The sequence below is a fragment of the Chiloscyllium punctatum genome, chromosome 3 (assembly GCF_047496795.1).
Source record: "Chiloscyllium punctatum isolate Juve2018m chromosome 3, sChiPun1.3, whole genome shotgun sequence".
Taxonomy (NCBI): domain Eukaryota; kingdom Metazoa; phylum Chordata; class Chondrichthyes; order Orectolobiformes; family Hemiscylliidae; genus Chiloscyllium; species Chiloscyllium punctatum.
In genome coordinates this window covers 89,257,916-89,278,694 of record NC_092741.1, presented here as the reverse complement: position 1 = coordinate 89,278,694, position 20,779 = coordinate 89,257,916, and the positions used below count along the sequence as shown (strand labels likewise).

The window sequence follows — 20,779 nt, the reverse complement described above, 5'->3', positions numbered from 1 at the left end:
CACCTACCTCCATGTACTGAGAAGCAAACATTAAAAATAGAGACATGAATATTCAGTCCTTCAAGTCTGGTCCACATATCAGTCAAATCACAGGTAAGATCCTAGCCAAATTGGGATTTGTATCCTGAAGAAACATTTCTGTGATTCCTCACCCTCCCTCTGTGTCCATAAGCTGTGAATATTGAAGGCGATGGAGTGTAATTAGGAGGGGAGTATAAGCAGCTTAACAATATCAGATGCTCTGGTGGCGTGAGGTTGACCATCTTCTTGTCAGGCTTTTACTGTTGCTCCTGACTGCAGATGCATACTGGAAATCAAGTCCTGCTATTTCCAGAATTGTCAAAAAATGAAATACTTTGTAAAATATGTAAAATTCCCCAATTTACATATCCTTTAGACCCAAATTAATGAACTGAAAGGGTTCAGAAAAGATTCATCAGGATGTTGTCAGGGTTGGAAGGTTTGAGCTGTTGGGAGAGACTGCATAGGCTGTGGCTATTTTCTCTGGAGCATTGTTGGCTGAGGATTACCTTATAGAAGTTTACAAAATCATGAGGGGATATGGATAGGGTAAATAGACAAAGGCTTTTCTTTGGGATGGGGGAGTCCAAAACTAGAGGGTGTGGGTTTGAGGTTAGAGGGGAAAGATTTAAAAGAGACCTATGGGGAAACTTTTTCGCACAGAGGGTGGTGCATGTATGGAATGAGCTGCCAGAGGATGTGGTGGAGGCTGGTACAATTACAACATTTAAAAAGCTTCTGGATGGGTAAATGAATAGGAAGGGTTTAGAGGAATATGGGCGATATGCTGGCAAATAGGACTAGATTAATTTAGGATATCTGGTTAGCATGGACAGGTTGGACCAAAAAGTCTGTTTCTGTGCTGTACGTCTCCAAAACTCTCTGACTCCAAAGCATGATCCATTTCCATACTTTACAATAACTCTTTACTACAAGTAAATACAGATAAACAATTATGAACTGCTAATATGTGCTACTAGTGAAAGCTCTAATCTCCTTGCAAAAGCCCCTCTATACACCCCTGCAGACTGACACAGACAGGGAAAACAAGTGGGTGTTACAGGCAGAGCATAGACCACAAATTGGTTCCTGATCACAAGATTTGCTGAGATGATTCTTGTGCTGATCAGAATGCTGTTTGTTTGATCTTGCTTCTCCATATATGGATACTTGTTTGCAAGAGTCACAGGGTGACTGTTTCCAGCCTGTGAATGCTTTTTGATTAATTCATTAAAAGTAATAGCTGATAACAACTCAAAGGGGAGGTATTAACTCACTATATTCAGGCATGAGGTGGTCTTTTACTACATAGCTCCCTCTCCTCCAGAGGTCCAATGGTCTCTGCAAATATATTCACACACCAAGCTGTTCAGCTACCTGAGAGCCTGTCACCCTGTTGGAAAAGAGGAGGCTTTTGTCATCAATAATTGATCACTAATCAACAGACCAATGAGCTACTTATTACTAGCCAAAGCTCCACAATCAAAGCTACAGGAAACACTAGGCCATCCTGTCAGCCTGACCCCATTATGGTAAATGTCTTCTGTGGTTCTTATTGGATATTGGACTGTCCTGTGAAGGGAGATTGGTTTGACTGGGCCTTCATTCTCCAGAGTTTAGACAGATGATAGAGGATCTGGTCAAAACATGAAAAATTCCAACAGGGTTGGACAGCCTATCTGCATGGATGATGTTCCTCCCTGACTGGGGAGTTTAGAGCCAGGGATCACAGCCTCAGAATATGGGATAGGCCATTTAGAACTCCAATAAGACCATTCAAAATAAATACAGGAGTTGGCCATTCAGCTCCTCCTGTCTGCTCTGCCATTTATTATGCTCTTGGCTGATCTGAGATCAGGGACAATTCTTCACCGAAATGGTACTGAACGTATGGAAATCTCTTGCCACAGAAGGCTTTGGAGGCCAAGTCACTGAGTATATTCAAGAAAGAGATTGATACTTTTTTTAGAGGCATCGAGAGGTATCGCGAGAAAGCAGGCATATGGAGTTGAGGCAAAGAATCAGCCATGAAGATGTTGAATGGTGGAGCAGGTTCGAAGGACTGATGGGCCATTTCACCCTAGTTTTAATGTTTGCCTCAGAAAATTGGGTTCCCTGTCCTTGAGCATTTTTTATAGAACCATAGAATGGTTCCAGCACAGAAGGTGGTTATTTGGCCCATTATGTCTATGCTGGTTCTCAGCAAAAGCAATGTATCTAGTCAACTGATGCCACACTCCTATTTTATTTTACAGACCACTGCAAATATTTCTCCTTCAGATATTAGTCAAAGTTTCTCTCAAAAGTTGATACTGAATCTGTCTAGGCCACACTCTTGGGCAGTGTATTCAGACACAAAATGCTTGCTTTATGAAAAATGTTATTTTGTAAACAAACTAATGTCTTATGGTTCTTAACCTTTCCACACGTAGAAATAGTTTCTCCTGATCTACTCTGTATAGATTCTTCATGAACTTGAAATTTTCCATCAAATGCCCACTCAACTTCCACTTGTCCAGGAAGAGTAGCCCCATGTTGCCCCACATCAAAAAGAAGGAAGGTTTCCTGGACACTTTGCTTCAGAGGGGTAGTCGCACCACTTAAACTTGGAGACAGGAGGTTGTGACTTCAGGTGACACAGATTATAGAAATTCAAAGGATTACATTTGAAATGTCTTGGCCCTTGCCAATAGTTGTCCAACAGTTACAACATCCTTTCAAACTGTCTGTTCGAGGGTGGGAACAACAGGGAGGATGAGCGCACTGATCATAGCACTATGGTACCAGAAGCCACACAAGTAGGGGGAGGAAATAGGAATGTAGTAGCGGTAGCGAATGGTATAAATAGGGAGATATATATTGTACTGTGTAGCTATGAGCACAAGCCCCAACGGCTGCATTGTCTGCCTGGTGCCATGGTTAAGGACTTCTCCTCAAGGTTGGAAAGGAATATGGAGGGCAAGGGGAGAGTTCCAGTTGTCTTATTGACTTGAAATCAGCGACATTGATACAACTAAAAAAGGAAGCTCTGCTGAAAGAATTGGAGCAGTTCGGAGCTAAAGTGAAAAGCAGAATCTTCAAAGTAATAATCTCTGGCTTACTTCCTGAGCTATGGGCATACTGACATAGAGTAAATCAAGACTGAGTTAAATGCGTGACTCAGAGTTCGGTGTGGGTGGAAAGGGTTTCAGTTCATGGGGCAGTGACACTGAAAGGGAGCCATTATGTGGAATTTTGGAATTCTGCCCCATGCATCAAGTTTAGATCTGTAATCTATAAGAAGAAGAACAAGGGTCCTAACACAGTCACCTTGAGGACGCAGTTATAATGTTCCTTCAGTCAGATAAACAACTGTCTACCACTACATTGTTTCCTGCCACTCGGTTAATTTTATGTCAATGTTGCTACTTTCCACCTCAATCCAATGTTCTGGGACTGTTGCTTTCTCTTTCGAACAATAGCAATTGTATGAAAACTTTCAAAGAATGGAACGGTCAGAGTGACGAGGTGAAGACTTAAAATTAAGTAGGGAGGAGGGCAAATCATTCTCTTAATCATCCATTCATGAGGTCCATTCTCTACCCTGGATTTCTGTTTCTCCCCATATCTCCATTTGTCACTGTGCTCCATCTCTCAAATGTCCACTTCCAGTATTTCACTATTTAACTTCTTCCCTGAATTCTCATCCCAGTTTGCGTTGCTCCCTGATTCGCCCATTCCACAATCTCCATATCTCCTTTGAACCTCAGTTCTTTGTGCAAACATTCATTTCCAGGAATAAAGCCCTTTCTCCACCATGATGAAAACTGGGTAAAGTGACTTATTGCACAAAAGCTATGAAAAGGTTGAGGCTCTCCTTAGTTTGTAGCTTGAGAAATTAATTTCGATATGCAATTTGTACACTACAGAAGAGTTGGACTGTGAGTAAATGTCCATTTTTGTATGCCATTGTTTGTTTTTCCATGGTTACTGTGTAGATTTCATGGTATATCATAAAATGCCTACAGCACTAAAGGAGACTACTTGACTCGCTGTGCCTGTGCTCTCCAAAGCAGTAGCTTCCCTACTACCACTTATGGACGACTTCCTGGAGCCCTGCATAGTCTCCAATTTTGGATAATAATGCAATGCTTCAGTTGACTCTGCCTTCACCGCATTCTCAGGCAGTGCTTTCCAAATCCCAACCACACATTGCATGTAAAATATTTTTTTGAAGTCGATGGAAATTAAGTTCAGGCAAAGTGTGCAAAAGGTGCACTGTTGTCCAAATTAGCATTGCCTCTATATCTACTGTACCTCCTGCCTTAGTTGAAAACTGAAGGGTCTCGTGATGAGAAATATTTTCCAGTTACTCAACTAAGTAAATGAATAGGTATGGCGTCTTGCTGAAAAATATTTTGTCAGCGCTTCATATTTCATTCACAAGAATACCGATTTAGAAAGGAAACAGATTTTATACAGTATGAGAAGAGAGTGCTGCTTGGTTGACAAATAGACTCTGCCTGGTGGAGGTGGTGCTGTAGGGATTGCACCAGTCAGATGATGACTGATATTTAACTGTTCTGTTTAAATTTAAGCCAGACAGATTGACTCTGATTGGGCAAGACATGGCTGTAAGAATGAACCAGAGATTGATGATCCCCTACTTTGTTGAGTTGAAACAAGCTCAATGTGTGTACATTATTTTTTTGTCTGCCATATACAGCCCTGTGTGGTAATATATGCTGATTCCTGTTGCCAGTCTCTGAGACACAAAAGTATATACATAGACGAAGATACAGCACAGACACTTGGAGCTCTATAAAGCTTAATTAGTTCATTAAGTACTTAAACAAATAACACACACTTTTAACTACTCTGGATACCTCAATCACTATCTTTCACTACCCTGGTTTCTGTACCTAAACACAAACATTATTACCTGAGAGAGTTGGTAGCTGGCCAGGCTGAAACTCTGCTTGATGTTTTCACCACACCTCCTAACATAGGGTACCTTCTTAGAATGTGAATTTTCAAAGTGCTGCTGAAAAAAGAGATTTCTTCAGGCTTTTCATACACAAGTCTCTGTACCAAGTATATGCCTTCTTTGAACGTATCCATGCATGTGAGCAATCCTAAATGTTTCGTCCAAATGCATGCCTTATTTGGTAGAGACAGCAGTTACTGATTTCCTGCAGTTTTAACTCTTAAGAGACCTGAATGACTCAGTGTAATTTAATTTACATAATAGCCAATGATAATGCCTTTTATCAGTTCCTGTTATCTTCAGCCTTATCCAACATTCCATACCAAGTTCCTACTGCATAGCAGCAGCATACAACAGTTAGCTTTCCTGTTGCTTGTACTTTTGAGATGTTATACCCTTCCGGAGAAATTGTGGTAGATTGGGTAAATTGCAAGACTGAAAGTGATGGCCTTCAGCCTGTTCATGAGTTTGCACCATTTGCACTGAACAGTGTTCTAATCAGGATATCTTGTTCTCTCACGATGGCTTTGGTGTATCCTGGTTCAGCATCAATGTTACATAATGAATAAATGGATCAAGCCCATTTTATGAGGTTGCCAATAAGGACAGTCGAATAGCATGTAGAAGTGTAGCAAACCCCACATGTACATTCACCAGTGAAGTTACGTTTCCGGTAGACAGTAGAGATTTCTCAACTGTCATGGCAAGGAAAAGGAGCATATTTGACTGCTCCACTTCAACATGAACTTGTAAAGGATGGATCGAAAAAAGTGGAAGGAAATTTGAACTTTCTCCTCATAGCTGAAAGAATGATAGAACAAAATTCAATCTTCTAAAATGTTTACTGTTGCAAAATACAAACACTATTGACCAAATACTATTTTGCACACATTATATTCTATCTGCCAAATTTTTACCTGTTCACTTAATGTGTCCATATCCCTCTGCAGACTTTGTCATCCTAACATGCCTTCTGATGTATTTTTGTGTCATCCAAAAACTTGGCTACAATACATTCACCTTCCTCGTACAGGTTATGAATATATATAGTAAGTAATTGTGGCCCAACTTTGATCCCAGTGGCTATCCACTAGTTAGAGGCTACATCCCTGAAAATATCCCCTTCTGCCAACACTCTGCCTTCTATTAGTTAGGTAAACCTTGATCCATGCTAATATGCTACCTCCAATGTCAAGGACTCTTATCTTATTGAGTAACCTAATCTGTGGTGCCTTGTCAAATGTCTCTAAGTATTTTACATATACTGTTATTTCACCCAACTCTATTACATTTGTTATGAATCCCCAATATATCCTTTATAATAGACTCTAACATTTTCCCAACAACAGATGTGAAGCTAACTGTGTTTTGATCCCATTCCTTTTTTTCAAATAAAGATGTTACATCAGCAGTTATAGAGTTACAGAAATGTACAGCATGGAAACAGACACTTTGGTCCAACCCGTCCATGCCGACCAGATATCCCAACCCAAACTAGTCCCACCTACCAGCAACCGTCCCATATCCCTCCAAACCCTTCATATTCATAAACCCATCCAGATGCCTTTTAAATGTTGCAATTGTACCAGCCTCCTCCACTTCCTCTGACAGCTCATTCCATACACGTACCACCCTCTGTGTGAAAAAGTTGCCCCTGTTACATCTTTCCCTTCTCACCCTAAACCTTTGTCCTCTAATTCTGGACAGTCTCATCCCATGGAAATGACCTTGTCTATTTACCATATCCATACCCTTCATGATTTTATAAACCTCTATAAGGTCACCCCTCAGCCTTTGACACTCCAGGGAAAACAGCCCCAGTCTGTTCATCCTGTTTCTTTGGCTCAAGTCCTCCAACCCTGACAGCATCCTTGTAAATCTTTTCTGAACCCTTTCAAGTTCACAACAACATTCCACTAGAAAGGAGACCAGAATTGCATACAATATTCCAAAAGTGGCCTAACCAACCTCCTATACAGCCGCAACATGACTTCACAACTCCTATACTCAATACGCTAGCCAATAAAGGAAAGCATTCCAAACGCTGCCTTCGCTATCCTATCTACCTGTGACTCTACTTTCAAGGAGCTATGAACCTGCACTCCAAGGTCTCTTTGTTCAGCAACACTTGCTAGGACCTTACCATTAAGTGTATAAGTCCTACTAAGATTTGAGTTGTGTTATCATTTGGGACTACACCAGAATCTGAAGGTTCCTCGATGATTCATATCAAATGTATCCATCATCTATATAGTTACTTCCTTTTAACATCCTCTGATGTATTCCATCAATCCAGGGGCCTTAGCTATCTTTTGCCTCATTTGTTTCCCTAGTTCTCTTCTTTTGTCATAGCTATTGTATTCATTTCCTTCCTTCATTTTGTTCCACATAGTATATAGTTTTGGGAAACTATCCTAAATAAACTCTTGTGAATTCTCCCTTATGGCTGCTTCTGCCAATCTGACTATCCCAATCTACATGAAGTTTAAAGTCACCGATGATAGGTAAACTGCCTTTGTTAAATGTCCTCACTATCTCCTTATCTATTCTCTGTACCACAGTGTAGCTAGTTTTAGGGTACCTACATACTACTATCTTTTTATTTCTTACCTTCATCTATATGGATTCTATGTCTTCCAATTCAAGGTAATTTCTTAATATTTTACCTATTCCATTCCATGTCGGCAATGCTACCCCACCTTCCTTTGTTCCTGCCTATCCTTTCAAAAATTCACATCCTTCGAAATATTTAGTTCCTCGTTTTGATCTCCTTTCTACCATGCCTCAGTGATGGCCATAATATCATACCTGTTCATTTGTATTTGTGTCATTTATTCATCTGTTTTGTATCAAATTCAATGTATATTCATGTATTGAAGGATCAGGATATTTTTTTCCTTACGCCTACTCTGTCTCTTTCTGTCGCACTCTGGGTATCATTATCCAAATAGCCACCCTGTAATGCTGCCATATCTCTGGCTTTGTAAGCCTATCTTTCACTTCTCTCAAAACCTCCCCCACCCCTAATTAGTCTCAAGCTGTCTCTACAGCCTTGGTTATTTGATTTGCTAAGATACTGCGCCAGCACCATTTAAGGGAAGCCCATCCCACCAGAATAGGTGCCTTCTCGCCCCACGAAATGAAACCCTCTCCACTCTCACCAATCTTTGAGCCGTGCATTTAACTCCTTGACTTTATTCACTCCATGATAGGTTGTCCACAGCTCAAATAGTAAGGCAATATTAATTTGCCGATTCTGCTTTCTAATTTAGCTCCTAACCATTCAAAGTCTTTCAGCAAAATTTCCTTTTGAGTCCTACCAATTGTTCCCAATGTGAATGATTGGATCTCTCCCTCTCTCTCCAAGTTTTTCTCCAGGCTTGAGATATCCTCAGCCCATACTTTCAGGACTCCCACTCATGGCCACAGAGAACAGTGTTTATCCCTCTAACTCTACAGTCCTCTGCCACAGCTATATCCCTGCTTTCTTCTTCCACTTAAATGGCTCCCTGTACCAAGATGATGTGGTCAGTTTGTTCATCCTCCCTGCAGTCCCCACGTTTATAGAGTCATAGAGATGCAAGCATGGAAACAGACCCTTCGGTCCAACCCGTCCAAGGCCACCAGATATCCCAACCCAATCTCGTCCCACCTGCCAGCACCCGGCCCATATCCCTCCAAACCCTTCCTATTCATATACCCGTCCAAATGCCTCTTAAATGTTGCAATTGTACCAGCCTCCATCACATCCTCTGGCAGCTCATTCCATACATGTACCAACCTCTGTGTGAAAATGTTGCCCTTGAGGTCTCTTTTATAATTTTCCCCTTCTCACCCTAAACCTATGCCCTCTAGTTCTGGACTCCCTGACCCCAGGGAAAAGACTTTGTCTATTTATCCTATCCATGCCCCTCATAATTTTGTAAACCTCTATAAGGTCACCCTGACTCAGCCTCTGACGCTCCAGGGAAAATAGCCCCAGCCTGTTCAGCCTCTCCCTGTAGCTCAGATCCTCCAATCCTGGCAATATCCTTGTAAATCTTTTCTGAACCCTTTCAAGTTTCACAACATCTTTCCAATAGAAAGGAGACCAGAATTGCACGCAATATTCCAACAGTGGCCTAACCAATGTCCTGTACAGCCGCAACATGACCTCCCAACTCCTGTACTCAATACTCTGACCAATAAAGGAAAGCATACCAAACGCCTTCTTCACTATCCTATCTACCTGTGACTCCACTTTCAAGGAGCTATGAACCTGCACTCCTCGGACCTTACCATTAAGTGTATAAGATTTGCTTTCCCAAAATGCAGCACCTCGCATTTATCTGAATTAAACTCCATCTGCCACTTCTCAGCCCATTGACCCATCTGGTCCAGATCCTGTTGTAATCTGAGGTAACCCTCTTCGCTGCCTGTTACACCTCCAATTTTGGTGTCATTTGCAAACTTACGAACTGGACCTCTTATGCTCGCATCCAAATCATTTATGTAATGACAAAAAGTAGAGGGCCCAGCACTGATCCTTGTGGCACTCCACTGGTCACAGGCCTCCAGTCTGAAAAACAACCTTCCATCACTACCCTCTGTCTCCTGCCTTTGAACCAGTTCTGTATTCAAATGGCTAGTTCTCCCTGTATTCCATGAGATCTAACCTTGCTAATCAGTCTCCCATGGGAAACCTTGTCGAACGCCTTACTGAAGTCCATATAGATCACATCTACTGTTCTGCCCTCATCAATCTTCTTTGTTACTTCTTCAAAAAACTCAATCAAGTTTATGAGACATGATTTCCCATGCACAAAGCCATGTTGACTATCTCAAATCAGTCCTTGCCTTTCCAAATACATGTCCATTCTGTCCCTCAGGATTCCCTCCAACAACTTGCCCAAGGTCAGGCTCACCGGTCTATAGTGCCCTGGTTTGTCTTTACCGCCCTCCAGTCTTATGGCACCTCACCTGTGACTATTGATGATACAAATATCTCAGCAAGAGACCCAACAATCATTTCTCTATCTTCCCAGAGTTTTCGGGTACATCTGATCAGGTCCAGGGGATTTATCCACCTTTAACCGTTCCAAGACATCCAGCACTTCCTCTTCTGTAATATGGGCACTTTGCAAGATGCCACCATCTATTTCCCTACAGTCTATATCTTCCATATCCTTTTCCACAGTAAATACTGATGCAAAATATTCATTTAGCATCTCCCCCATTTTCTGTGGCTCCACACAAAGGCCGCCTTGCTGATCTTTTAGGGGCCCTATTCTCTCCCTAGTTACCCTTTTGTCCTAAATATATTTGTAAAAATCCTTTGGATTCTCCTTAATTCTCATGTCCCTGTTTTGTCCTCCTGATTTCCTTCTTAAGTATACTCCTACTTTCACAACTTGCAACAACAGCAATGTATGAAGCCAAATCAATTTGACTTTGAATGAATACACCTGAAGAAATAATTATGTTTTTAGTTTGGGAGGTAGAACAGGAAATTATAGGCTGGTTAATGTGATCTCGATCACTGCTAAGATTTTAGACTCCTTTACTAAGGAATTGATGGAGGAGTACTTGGATGTGCATGGTAAAGTAAGGGTGAGTCAGCACAGTTTCATCAAGAGGAGGTCCTATCTGACAAATTACTTAACTCCTTGAGGGAGGTAATCAACAAGTGCGACAAAAGAGGCAGCGGAGATGATTTATCTGGATTTTTCCAAGGCCTTTGAAAAGGTGCCACACACCAGACTGCTAAATAAGATACATACCCATGATGTTAGGGCAAGGTGCTGGCATGGTTAGAGGTTTGGCTGACTAGCAGAAGGTAGAGAGTGGGGATAACAGGTCTTTTTCAAGATGACATCTGATGACTAGTGAATTTTCACAGGGGTCAGGATTGGGACCACAGCTATTCACATTAAACATGAACAATCTGGGTGTTGCTAGGTTTGCAGATGGCACAAAATAAATGGAGAGGCAGGTCGTGATGAGGAAGTGGGGAGGCTACAGAAGTACTTGGACAGGCTAGAAAGTGTGCAAATAAGGGACAGATGGAATACAATGTGGGTAAGTGTGTGGTTATACACTGTGGTAGGAAGAATAGCAAATATTTTCTAAATGGGGAAAGATTTCTGAATTCTCGCGCACAAAGTGACTTAGCAGTCCTGGTTCAGAATTCTCTTCAGGTAACATGCAGATTCAGTTGGCAGTTGGGAAGGCAAATGCAATGTTAGCATTCACTTCAAAAGGGTTAGAATATAAGAGCAGAGAGTGCTGAGGGTGAATGAGACACTGGTCAGACCACATTTGGAACATTGTGAGCAATTTTGGACACTATCTAAGGAAGAATGTGTTCGTGTTGGGCGGGGGTGTTCAGGAGAGGTTTGCAAAATGATCTTAGGACAGAATGGCTAGTGAGATGAGTAGGATTTGAGGATTCTGGGTCTGTACTCGCTGGAGTTTTGAAGGATGGGAGGTGATCTCATTTAAGCTTACAGTATATTGAGAGGCCTGGATAGAGTGGACATGAAGAAAATGTTTCCACTAGTAGGAGAGACTAGGATCCGAGTGCACACTCTGAGATTGGAGGTGTGAACCTTTTGAACAGCGATGGGTTTCTTCCTCCAGAGGATGTTTAATCTGTGAAACTAATTGCTTCAGAAGGCTGTGAAGGCCAGGTCACTGGGTGTAATGTGAGACAGAGGTAAATAACTTCTTGATTTGTATAGGGATCAAAGGTTACGGGGAGAAGGCAGGAAAATTGGGCTGAGAATCACATCAACCATAATCAAATGGAAGATCGACGTGATGGGCCGAGTGGCCTGATATTCTTATATCTTATTGTCTTATCCCTTCAGACAATGTGTTAGGTTTTTGACTCATTCAACCACAAGTTAGCAAACATATTGTATAATTATGCTCTTTTGCACCAGGATGTTTAGGATTCATGAGAAGTGAAATGAAGTATGCTGAGAATAGATTTTAAAAAAGCAATTGACATTTATTTTTTCCTAGAAAAGCAATGTATTCGTTAACTATAGCACCAGACATCAGTATAAATTCTGCTCTATTGCTTTTAATGTTCTTTTTATGAATTTATTGCTTAATTGTTAGCTTTTTGTCATCTTAACAAGGCAAACTTCAAGGTTATGTTACTAAAAACAATGCAGATAGTTCTAACCCTTAAGCCAGTAGTTGTGGTTTTACTGGCAACGTTTCCTGTAGAAATTTATTTGTGTGCATCTTCCTGTATGCATTTTATTGTGAGCTAGAAAAATAGAGATGAGGCCATACAGTGCATTATATTTGTGGCAGTTGAGTTCCACAGAAAAAAAAATTGAACTATGACTTTTAAATAATTTATTTTCTTAAATTGTCTGGTAATATTTCATAAAATGTATGATCTTTAAATCTTGAGCATTTAGAGACATAAAAGCCGCCTTAGATTAAAGAAGGCTACTCAGCACATGATGTCAGCCTAATGCTCCTTTCTACTACTTGATCCATAGCCCTGAAGATTACAGAAGATGATCTGAACTTCCAGATATGTTTTGAATTCAAAAAAGGGCACCCCATGTTATTTTCATTCAAAATATTTGTAGTTGGGTGTAAATATAACAAATTGTCTCTGCTCATTATGTGTAAACTTTCAGATTATTCTCACTCGGTTAAAATAACGAAGCTATTACAGTGAATTTCAGTCAATAAGACATTAATAAGATGGACTTATGAAATTTTGCACAGTTGATTTTAATAAAAACAAAAATAATTGCTCAACAAAAAATATTTGTTCTTTTGCAGAGTTTCTTTGAGGGGCAGTCTGCTTCCTGGGACATTGCCAAGAAGGACCAGAACAGAACTAAAAATCGCTATGGAAATATTATAGCTTGTGAGTTGTTAAATAAGCAGCTATGGCCAACATTTTGTTTTATTGCAGTCTTATTCGTGAAGTGTAACTTTTCATCTAAATTTCGGGTTATTCTATAGAAGGGCTACATGTCTAACACTCAACAATCTTTAGAATGTTTCAAAGTCAAGCTTGTTTTTTTTTTCTAGCTATGTTCTATTTATGTTACTATCCTTATTTTATTATCAAGTACCTTGATTTTTGCAACGTCTTTTTATGAAGCATCTTACCAAGCAATGCATGAAAATCTGTGTCTATGATGTCCACCGTTCACTGTAACATGTGTTCATCTCTTAAAAAATTATTGGTCGGTTTAAATAGAGCTGTCCTTTATAAAGCCATGCGAACTGCCTCTGATTTTACCAGTAATTAATTGTTCATTAATTCTGTGTTATGGGTGCTAGAGGTTAACTCACACTGTGAAAAGACTGAAAAATTTTGAGAAGAGTTTGTGATCTCACGCTCCCAGTTTAAAACTGTGTTTGAGAGAGGAGCAGATCAGGGATTCTGATTTGGAGCCTTACCCACTGTCCTGAGTTCCCTTTGAATCCTGGAACATGATATCGTATTCTTTCTGTACTGAAACAAAGATATAAAATTTGCTGTTTATCAGAGATTTAAAATTCTTCCCCCTTGCCAATTTCTTTATGAAGTTGTTTGGGTGATAGTTGAATGTATGAATATCTGGCAGAGGTGACCAATGAGCCAAATGAGCAAAGTATTTTTACTGCATAATTTAATTATATGTTAGCATTAATACTGATATAACATTGTAATTACTTTTTGAACTACTCTTTCTAGTTTTCACTAATAATCAATCAGAACTGTAGCATATAATAAGATTCTACAAGGAGCAAAATTTTCAATGGAATCTTCTCTAGTTCCAGATGTTCAGCAGTTTGTGGCGCTCTTGTAGCATGTTTAATATTGAAAATCCAGAGTTTCAAGGAGTCCTGTATTGTTGCATCTATGCAGGGAAGGAAAATTATTAGTTGAAACAATCCTTGCTATGAAATATAATTTTTTTTTGTGAAGATACTGTTCAGTTTTTACATTTTGTTCTGTTCCTGGAAATAAAATTAGCGCACCCAGCTGCATTTCGAAAATTTGCTGTCCTCCCCAAGATCACTTTCACATATTGTCAGTTTTTGAATAAATTAATTTATGATTTTGTATTGTCTATTAATAACTGAAATGACAATAAATTATGTGTTTATTCTGTTTCCTATAGATGACCACTCCAGAGTCATTTTGCAGCCCCTGGAGGATGATTCAACATCAGATTACATTAATGCAAATTATATTGACGTAAGTTATATTTCCCAGCTCTACAATATCTTAACATTTGATTTTTTTTTCCGGTGTTCTGTCTAAAGATTGCTGCTGTTAAAATTTGCACCTTGTATATTAAATTTGTTGGCACTCACTGACACTGTTGTGCTTTTCTTTCACATCTGGCTTTGGTTTGGGCTGTAGATATGGCTGTACAGGGATGTAAGTATCACACTGAAAAAGCTAGATTGTCTTCATTTTAATACCAATTCATTTAATATATCAACATGTTACTAAAGCAAGCAGTACATAGCTGAGCAAACCCATTTGATTCTCTTCATAAAATACGTTCTGATTTTTAAAACATCTTCTGTAATTTCGAGTAGTAATAGCATTTATCCATGACATTATTGTCTGCTATTTTGAAGAAACCATCATGTAAAATACACAATAATCTTACTGATTTAAACCAATTTGGTCTATATTGTGAGTTAGCTTATGATGGGGAAAATCAGCTTTGAAGTACATTACATAGAAATAAACAAAATAACTGTTCACTAGTGGCTGCACTTTAAGCACCAGCTTTATTTGATTATTAAAATTCTAAGAGCTAAAGTTGAAAGTTGTTTAAACTGCAAGACACTAAAGAAACGCTGCCTAAAAGCATACACTGTGAAGAGAACAAACAGGTGAACTCCTGCATGTAAGTTAGTCATCATTATATATATTTTATGGTTATCTGATCTCTTTAGAACTTTGTTTAGTGCTCATGTTTGAGGTGAAATTACTAGCTGCATGTTTATAAAACTGTATAAGGTGGCTAAAATTTTAGGATCTGTGATATTTCAAAATTTACCAAATTTCTTAATTTGGCAAGTTGAACTGTGGTTTTCTTTCATGATCATTGTATAAATGTAAATTTGTGTATAATTGGCTTGAAATGCCCAGAATCTCAGTCTACCTCAAGTTCTCAAACATCTACACTTATTATTGCCCTGAAGACCAAACACACACACTTCTAAGAAATAGGCTACTGAGTAAAGCAATCTGCCCCTTTTTTTAATAAAAAGAAACAGTACCGTGCCATCTTAAGGTCTAAGAATATAGAGGGATGTAAAAACAAAAACTACGTCAATGCAAAATATTGCAATGTATTCCTGAACATTTCTTCATCTCCCTTGTACTTTAATGTACATATTAATTTTGAAATCATAATTGTTATCTGGACAACTGGTTAAAACAGAATTAATACTGTTAACTCATTTCAGTGCCACAGTTTTTCCACTGGCCACTGATCATAAATATGAATAACCTGCTAATCTAAATTAACACTGCATTTTGTCTCTTAAAAAGACTTGCACCAAGATTTTTTAGTAACAATAGAATTCCAAATTTAAGTCCATTTATAAAAAAAAGAATGTAATCGAAGTACAATTTTAATTGTATTCTCTAATACCTCGCTGCTTGTAAAGAAAGATCTTTTGTTTTCTGTGAACATTATCTTGTCGACTTTCAATGCGGCTCCTTTTTATTTCTGTATTTCATAATTTAATAATTACAAAAACATTTTAATAGATTTCCATAAAACTTTCAAAGTTTCCCTACGTGGGTATGATTTATGCTTACACGTACAACTTGTCAATGAAATACTTACTGTATAGATTGTTTTCAGCACAGATGTTGTTAATAATTTGAGTCACCATGATATTCTCTGCAGTAATCTAAATAGAAATGAATTTGAAATATCAAAATAAGCAAAATACCATGACCAGGTTAACTAGATGTTTTGACGTTATCCCTTCTAAAAATAAGAATGCCATTGTTCAAAAAAAATCTACAGCTGTTAATGCCCTAAAACAGATCCCACATTCAACTTACATTTAAATTTCATGTTTAGGCAATTTCAGAAAAGTTTTTTTCTTAGTCTATTCTTTTGCTCTTCTATTACTTCCATTCCCTGTATCAAACAAAAATGAACAGCTACTGTTCTGAGATTCATGACTGTGGCATAGATTTCAGCCGGAGATGACTGCTTTAAGATCCCTAACCCGAATACAATAAAGTTAAAATTAAACAAAATACTTAAGAACGTAAACAAGAGCTTGTCTGCTCATAACTATTTGTGCTGAAGTCGGATATATTTGAAAAAAATGTTTCCAGGAGCCAAGAGAACTTTTAAAATGTGGTTAAGTCTCACCCTGCCAGCAATCACTCAATGCTACTTCTGCCTGACTCTAAATTAATATTACAGCACTCCTTTTGCTGTAAAATCAAACTACTTCATGGCAATCCTGAAGGTGCACCTTTTTGAAGATTATTGTAGTTTTATTATTTGCAAACATTTCTCGTGCTTTGATTCATTTTACGTTAATTACAGTATTTTCTTTCTTCCTTCCTTCAATTGATTTATTTGTGCATTTTAATCACCTTTTTAATGAGGGGATTAAATTCTGATAAATCACATTATATGTGATGACAAACATGCTGTTTCAACATAAACATACCATTGTTGTGTTTAATCAGTCATTTCTGTTGTGTATAATAAGCCATACATATATGTGTTACGAGAAAAATGTTCACAAGTACCATACTGTATAAGGTCACTGAACTGCTGTTAACCTGCGCTATTATAAGAAGTTGAGCAAAAGAAGATACAAGTGTAAACCTGACTATTATTTTGCAACACTATCATTGCAGTTCAGTTTTCTCCTGCTGCTTCAAATCAAAATAATTCTTTCAATACAAATCTGTTTGTGATCAATTACAGCAAATGTTTAAATTCTGATTCCTAAATTGGCTTCAGTCTTTATAACTTGCTGAAATTCACTTCAACACACTGACCTTTAACATTTTGGTGCTTTTAGGCATGGTAGTGAAGTTACTGTTAATTCATTAAATCATTGTCAATGACAGATTTTGACATTGTACATTTTTTTTAAGTAGGACTCGTAGAGACCAGATCAATCCTCTTTCTTGCTGATGTAAATTTATGATACTTTTTTCCTTTGTAGGGGTATCACAGACCAAGTCATTATATAGCCACACAAGGTAAGAATCTTGCATGATGTAACTTAAGTACAATTTAGAATTTAATGACAAAATAATGAGAACAGTCCTGTGATCTAATGTTGCAGCCCTAAGTTTTGTTCTAGAAACTGCAGTTAATGCACTTATCCTGGAAATTATAAACTTCAAATTGTAAATGAGGAATAGAGACCTGGATGAAATACAAACATGTGTCGTGACAAACTCCAGTGCACTCATAATCCGTGGTAGTTTTAATTCCTGCACTGTATGGAAACTGCAGCCCGCTCACATTTGTAACAACATTTAGAAAGGAATATCTGGAAGGTTGGGGGTGGGGGGGGGAAGATTCCAAGCAAAGGAAGGAGGGTAACAAGGGGTATCCAAAGTCTAAAACAAAAGGATGGAAATTCAGGGGAGTCAGGGAGAAAAGTGGTTCAGAGGCAAATTTTGGGATAGAATTTCAGGGAATAGCATCTGGGAAAGAGGAACATATAGGAGACAGAGGAGAGGATGATAATTTAATCAGAATTTTTAATTAGAATCCCTAGAGTGTGGAAGCAGGCCATTCAGCCCAACAAGTCCACACCAACACTCTGAAGAGTAACTCGTCCAGACCCATTCCCGTATCTTATAACTCTACATTTTCCTCTAATCTATACATCCCTAAACACTATGAGCAATTTAGCATGGCCAATTCATCTAAGCTGCACATCTTTGGACTGTGGGGGGAAACTAGAGCACCCAGAGGAAACCCACACAGACACATGGAGAACTTACAAACTCCACGCAGACAGTCTCCCGAGACTGGAATCGAACCTGAGTCCCTGGCGAGGTGAGTAGCAGTGCTAACCACTGAGCCACCTTGCCAATCTTAGTAAGGTTGGAACACACCTAGAGTAGTGTGTGCAGATTTGGTTTCCTCATTTGAGAAAACAAAATTGCACTGGAGGCAGCTCAGAGAAGATTCACTGGATTGGTTTGTGAGATGAAGAGTTTACCTTATAACGAATGGTTTATCTGGTATAGTTTATCCTCAAAAAGGTTTAGAATAATAATGAGTGATGTTATTGAAACATAAAGTTCTGACCAAGACTAGGCAGGGTACATGCTGGCAGCGTATATGCTGAAAGGATATTTCCCCAAGTGGAGAACCTGGATCTAGAAGACAGTTTAAAAATAAGCACTCTTCTATTTAAGACTGAAATGAAAAGGAATTTCTTCACTGAAGATCATCAATCTTTGGAATTCTCTATCCCAGGAGCAATGGAAACTGATTCCTTGAATATATTTATGTCTGTATTCGACCCATTGTTGCACTATAAGAGAGTTTTAGGCTATATAAACTACACAGGATAGTGTTGGCAAGACTACAGTCAGGTCAGTTGTGATCTTATTGAATCTTGAGCAGGTTTGAGGGTCCAAGCTGTTCCATTCTTATGTGAAAACTAGCGGGAGCAATAACATCAAAGGGATTCAAACATTAGGCTGAAGAATTTCAAAAGACAGGCATTCAGCTTGGATGATTCTGTGAGGACAGGAATAAATGTGAAACAAATTTGATTCAGGATATGTGCATGAACTAAAGCTTACAGAGAATATATAATAGTAAGTTGACAAGGTGAGATTTTGAATTGTTGACTCTAGAAGTGACAAAGATGATCTGAAATTGGATATTGAAAGGCAACCTTTTGGAAATGGAAGTGAGTTATCTTTTTGATGAAGAGGATCTGGTATTGGTTGTTCATTTTAAGATTAATGGAATATCTAATGCAAAGTGGAAGGATGGCATATTCCCCATTATTCTGGGAACTAGGTGTGAATGGTCCTTTGTTTATAATACCATAGATGATAAACTGTAATGGATTAAGTACAGCAACTTTAAAATTTGAGGAATGTCAGAACCCAAGAGGCAGCCCATTCTGTATTGTAATGAATGTAATTTGCTCTGGCGCTGACATTTTCATCATTTAACTGCATTGGAGGACTTGACATTCTGGATGAGTTACTTTTATAATCATGCAATCAAAAGTAGTGATTGTTGCACATGCCCTGCTTTGCAAGTTTAAATAAAATTTGCTTCTCTAGATTCAGATAGTTTTGCCAAAACAAAATCTTACTTAACCAATGTATTAGAGATTTTTGAATGAATCATATGTGCTGTGGATAAAGGGAAGCCTGTGGACATAACGTACTTGACTTTCCAGAAGGCACTTGAGAAGGTTATTGCAGAAATAAACATTTGTGGTGTCATGGGTAGGAGGTTAACATAGTTTGCAAATGGACTGACCAGTGGAAAACACACTTTTTGTAAATGGATTTCTATCTTGATTGGCAGAATATGATGAGTGGAGCCTTGCTTACGGCCTGAAATTCTTATGATTTACATCCATGATTTAGGGGAGTAAAGGCATGCTACCTAAAGTCTCAGACAATACCCTGAGATGTGAATAATATGTTATCAAAAATAAATGAGGTTGTCATGGATGAATAGAGAGAGGTTGAACGAGTGAGCAAAAGTTTGGCAGGAAGAAAAAGAGTATTGCTTAAATGGAGCATTAAAGTTGAGTTCTATGGTTTGCGGAGGGATTTAGGTGTTCTACTGCATGAATCTCATTCTGTTAGTATGCAGGTCCAGCACGTAATCAAGAAGGCGAATACAAAGCTATCTTTTATTGCAAAAGGACCTGAACATAAAAATAAGGATGTTCCACTTCAGTTTTACAGGACATTATTGAGACCGCATCTCAAATACTATATGCAGTTTTGGTCACCTTATTAAAGGAAGGGTGTAAGTGTATTGGAGGAAGTTCAGAGGAAGCTTATCACATTAATAGCTGCAGTAAGTTTGCTATCTTATGAAGAAGGGTTATGAAGACAGGCTGGGCTGGTTTGCACTGAAGATTAGAAGAGTGAGGGGTGATTCATTGACATGTATAAGATTCTGAATATTCTTGACAAGGTGGATGTGGAAAGGATATTTCCGCTTGTGGGGCAGTCAAGAACAAGGGCAATGTTTTGAAATTTGGTGTCGCCCTCTGATGACAAAATTGACTAGAGTTATTTTTCTCTAATGGTTGGGGACTCGGCCTCAGAATGCAGTGAAGCCAGGTGTCGGGGAACATTTTTAAGACAAAGGTGGATGGATCTTCAGTTAGCAAATTAAAAGTTAGTGGGGTAAGATTGGCATATAGAATTCGAAACAAAATCATATCAGCCATGAGCTTATTGAATGGTGATGCAGATTCTAGAGGTTGAATGGTCTACTTCTGCTCCTATTTCATATGTTCATGTCCAATAACAATTTTAATGTACTTTGTGCACATCTCAGCAACAGAATTTCCAGGTTTAATATTCTTAGAATGTTCTGTTGATGCTCTCCACATTTGTGAGTGGTTTAACACAAACAATTGCTCTAATTGGTTTTATCAATGAAGACTACTTTCTGGCAAGTTTCCAAAGCAGGCTTTTAGGTGAACTTGCAGTCACCTCCTAGAGTGTTTTTTTTTATGGAACAAAGATTGTTTCTAGTAGTTGATTGTAATGGATTTAAATTGACGAGACAAAGTGTGGTATTATCTCTGAAAGTGTGAAATATT

At 38.6% G+C, this 20,779-nt stretch overlaps 1 protein-coding gene across 7 annotated transcripts in view; it reads left to right on the top strand.

The window, feature by feature from the left end:
- The window catches only part of ptprk (protein tyrosine phosphatase receptor type K), a 603,086-nt gene that overhangs the window by 520,319 nt on the left and 61,988 nt on the right, over positions 1-20,779 (top strand). For 4 of the 7 annotated variants that reach the window (XM_072556025.1, XM_072556023.1, XM_072556028.1 and 1 more), the window contains 4 exons: positions 12,779-12,866; positions 14,116-14,192; positions 14,361-14,378; positions 17,168-17,204. In XM_072556025.1, coding sequence (XP_072412126.1) covers positions 12,779-12,866; positions 14,116-14,192; positions 14,361-14,378; positions 17,168-17,204 — 220 coding nt within the window. The remainder of the gene's footprint in view (positions 1-12,778; positions 12,867-14,115; positions 14,193-14,360; positions 14,379-17,167; positions 17,205-20,779) is intronic. The other 3 variants (XM_072556024.1, XM_072556029.1, XM_072556027.1) reach the window with 1 other exon arrangement.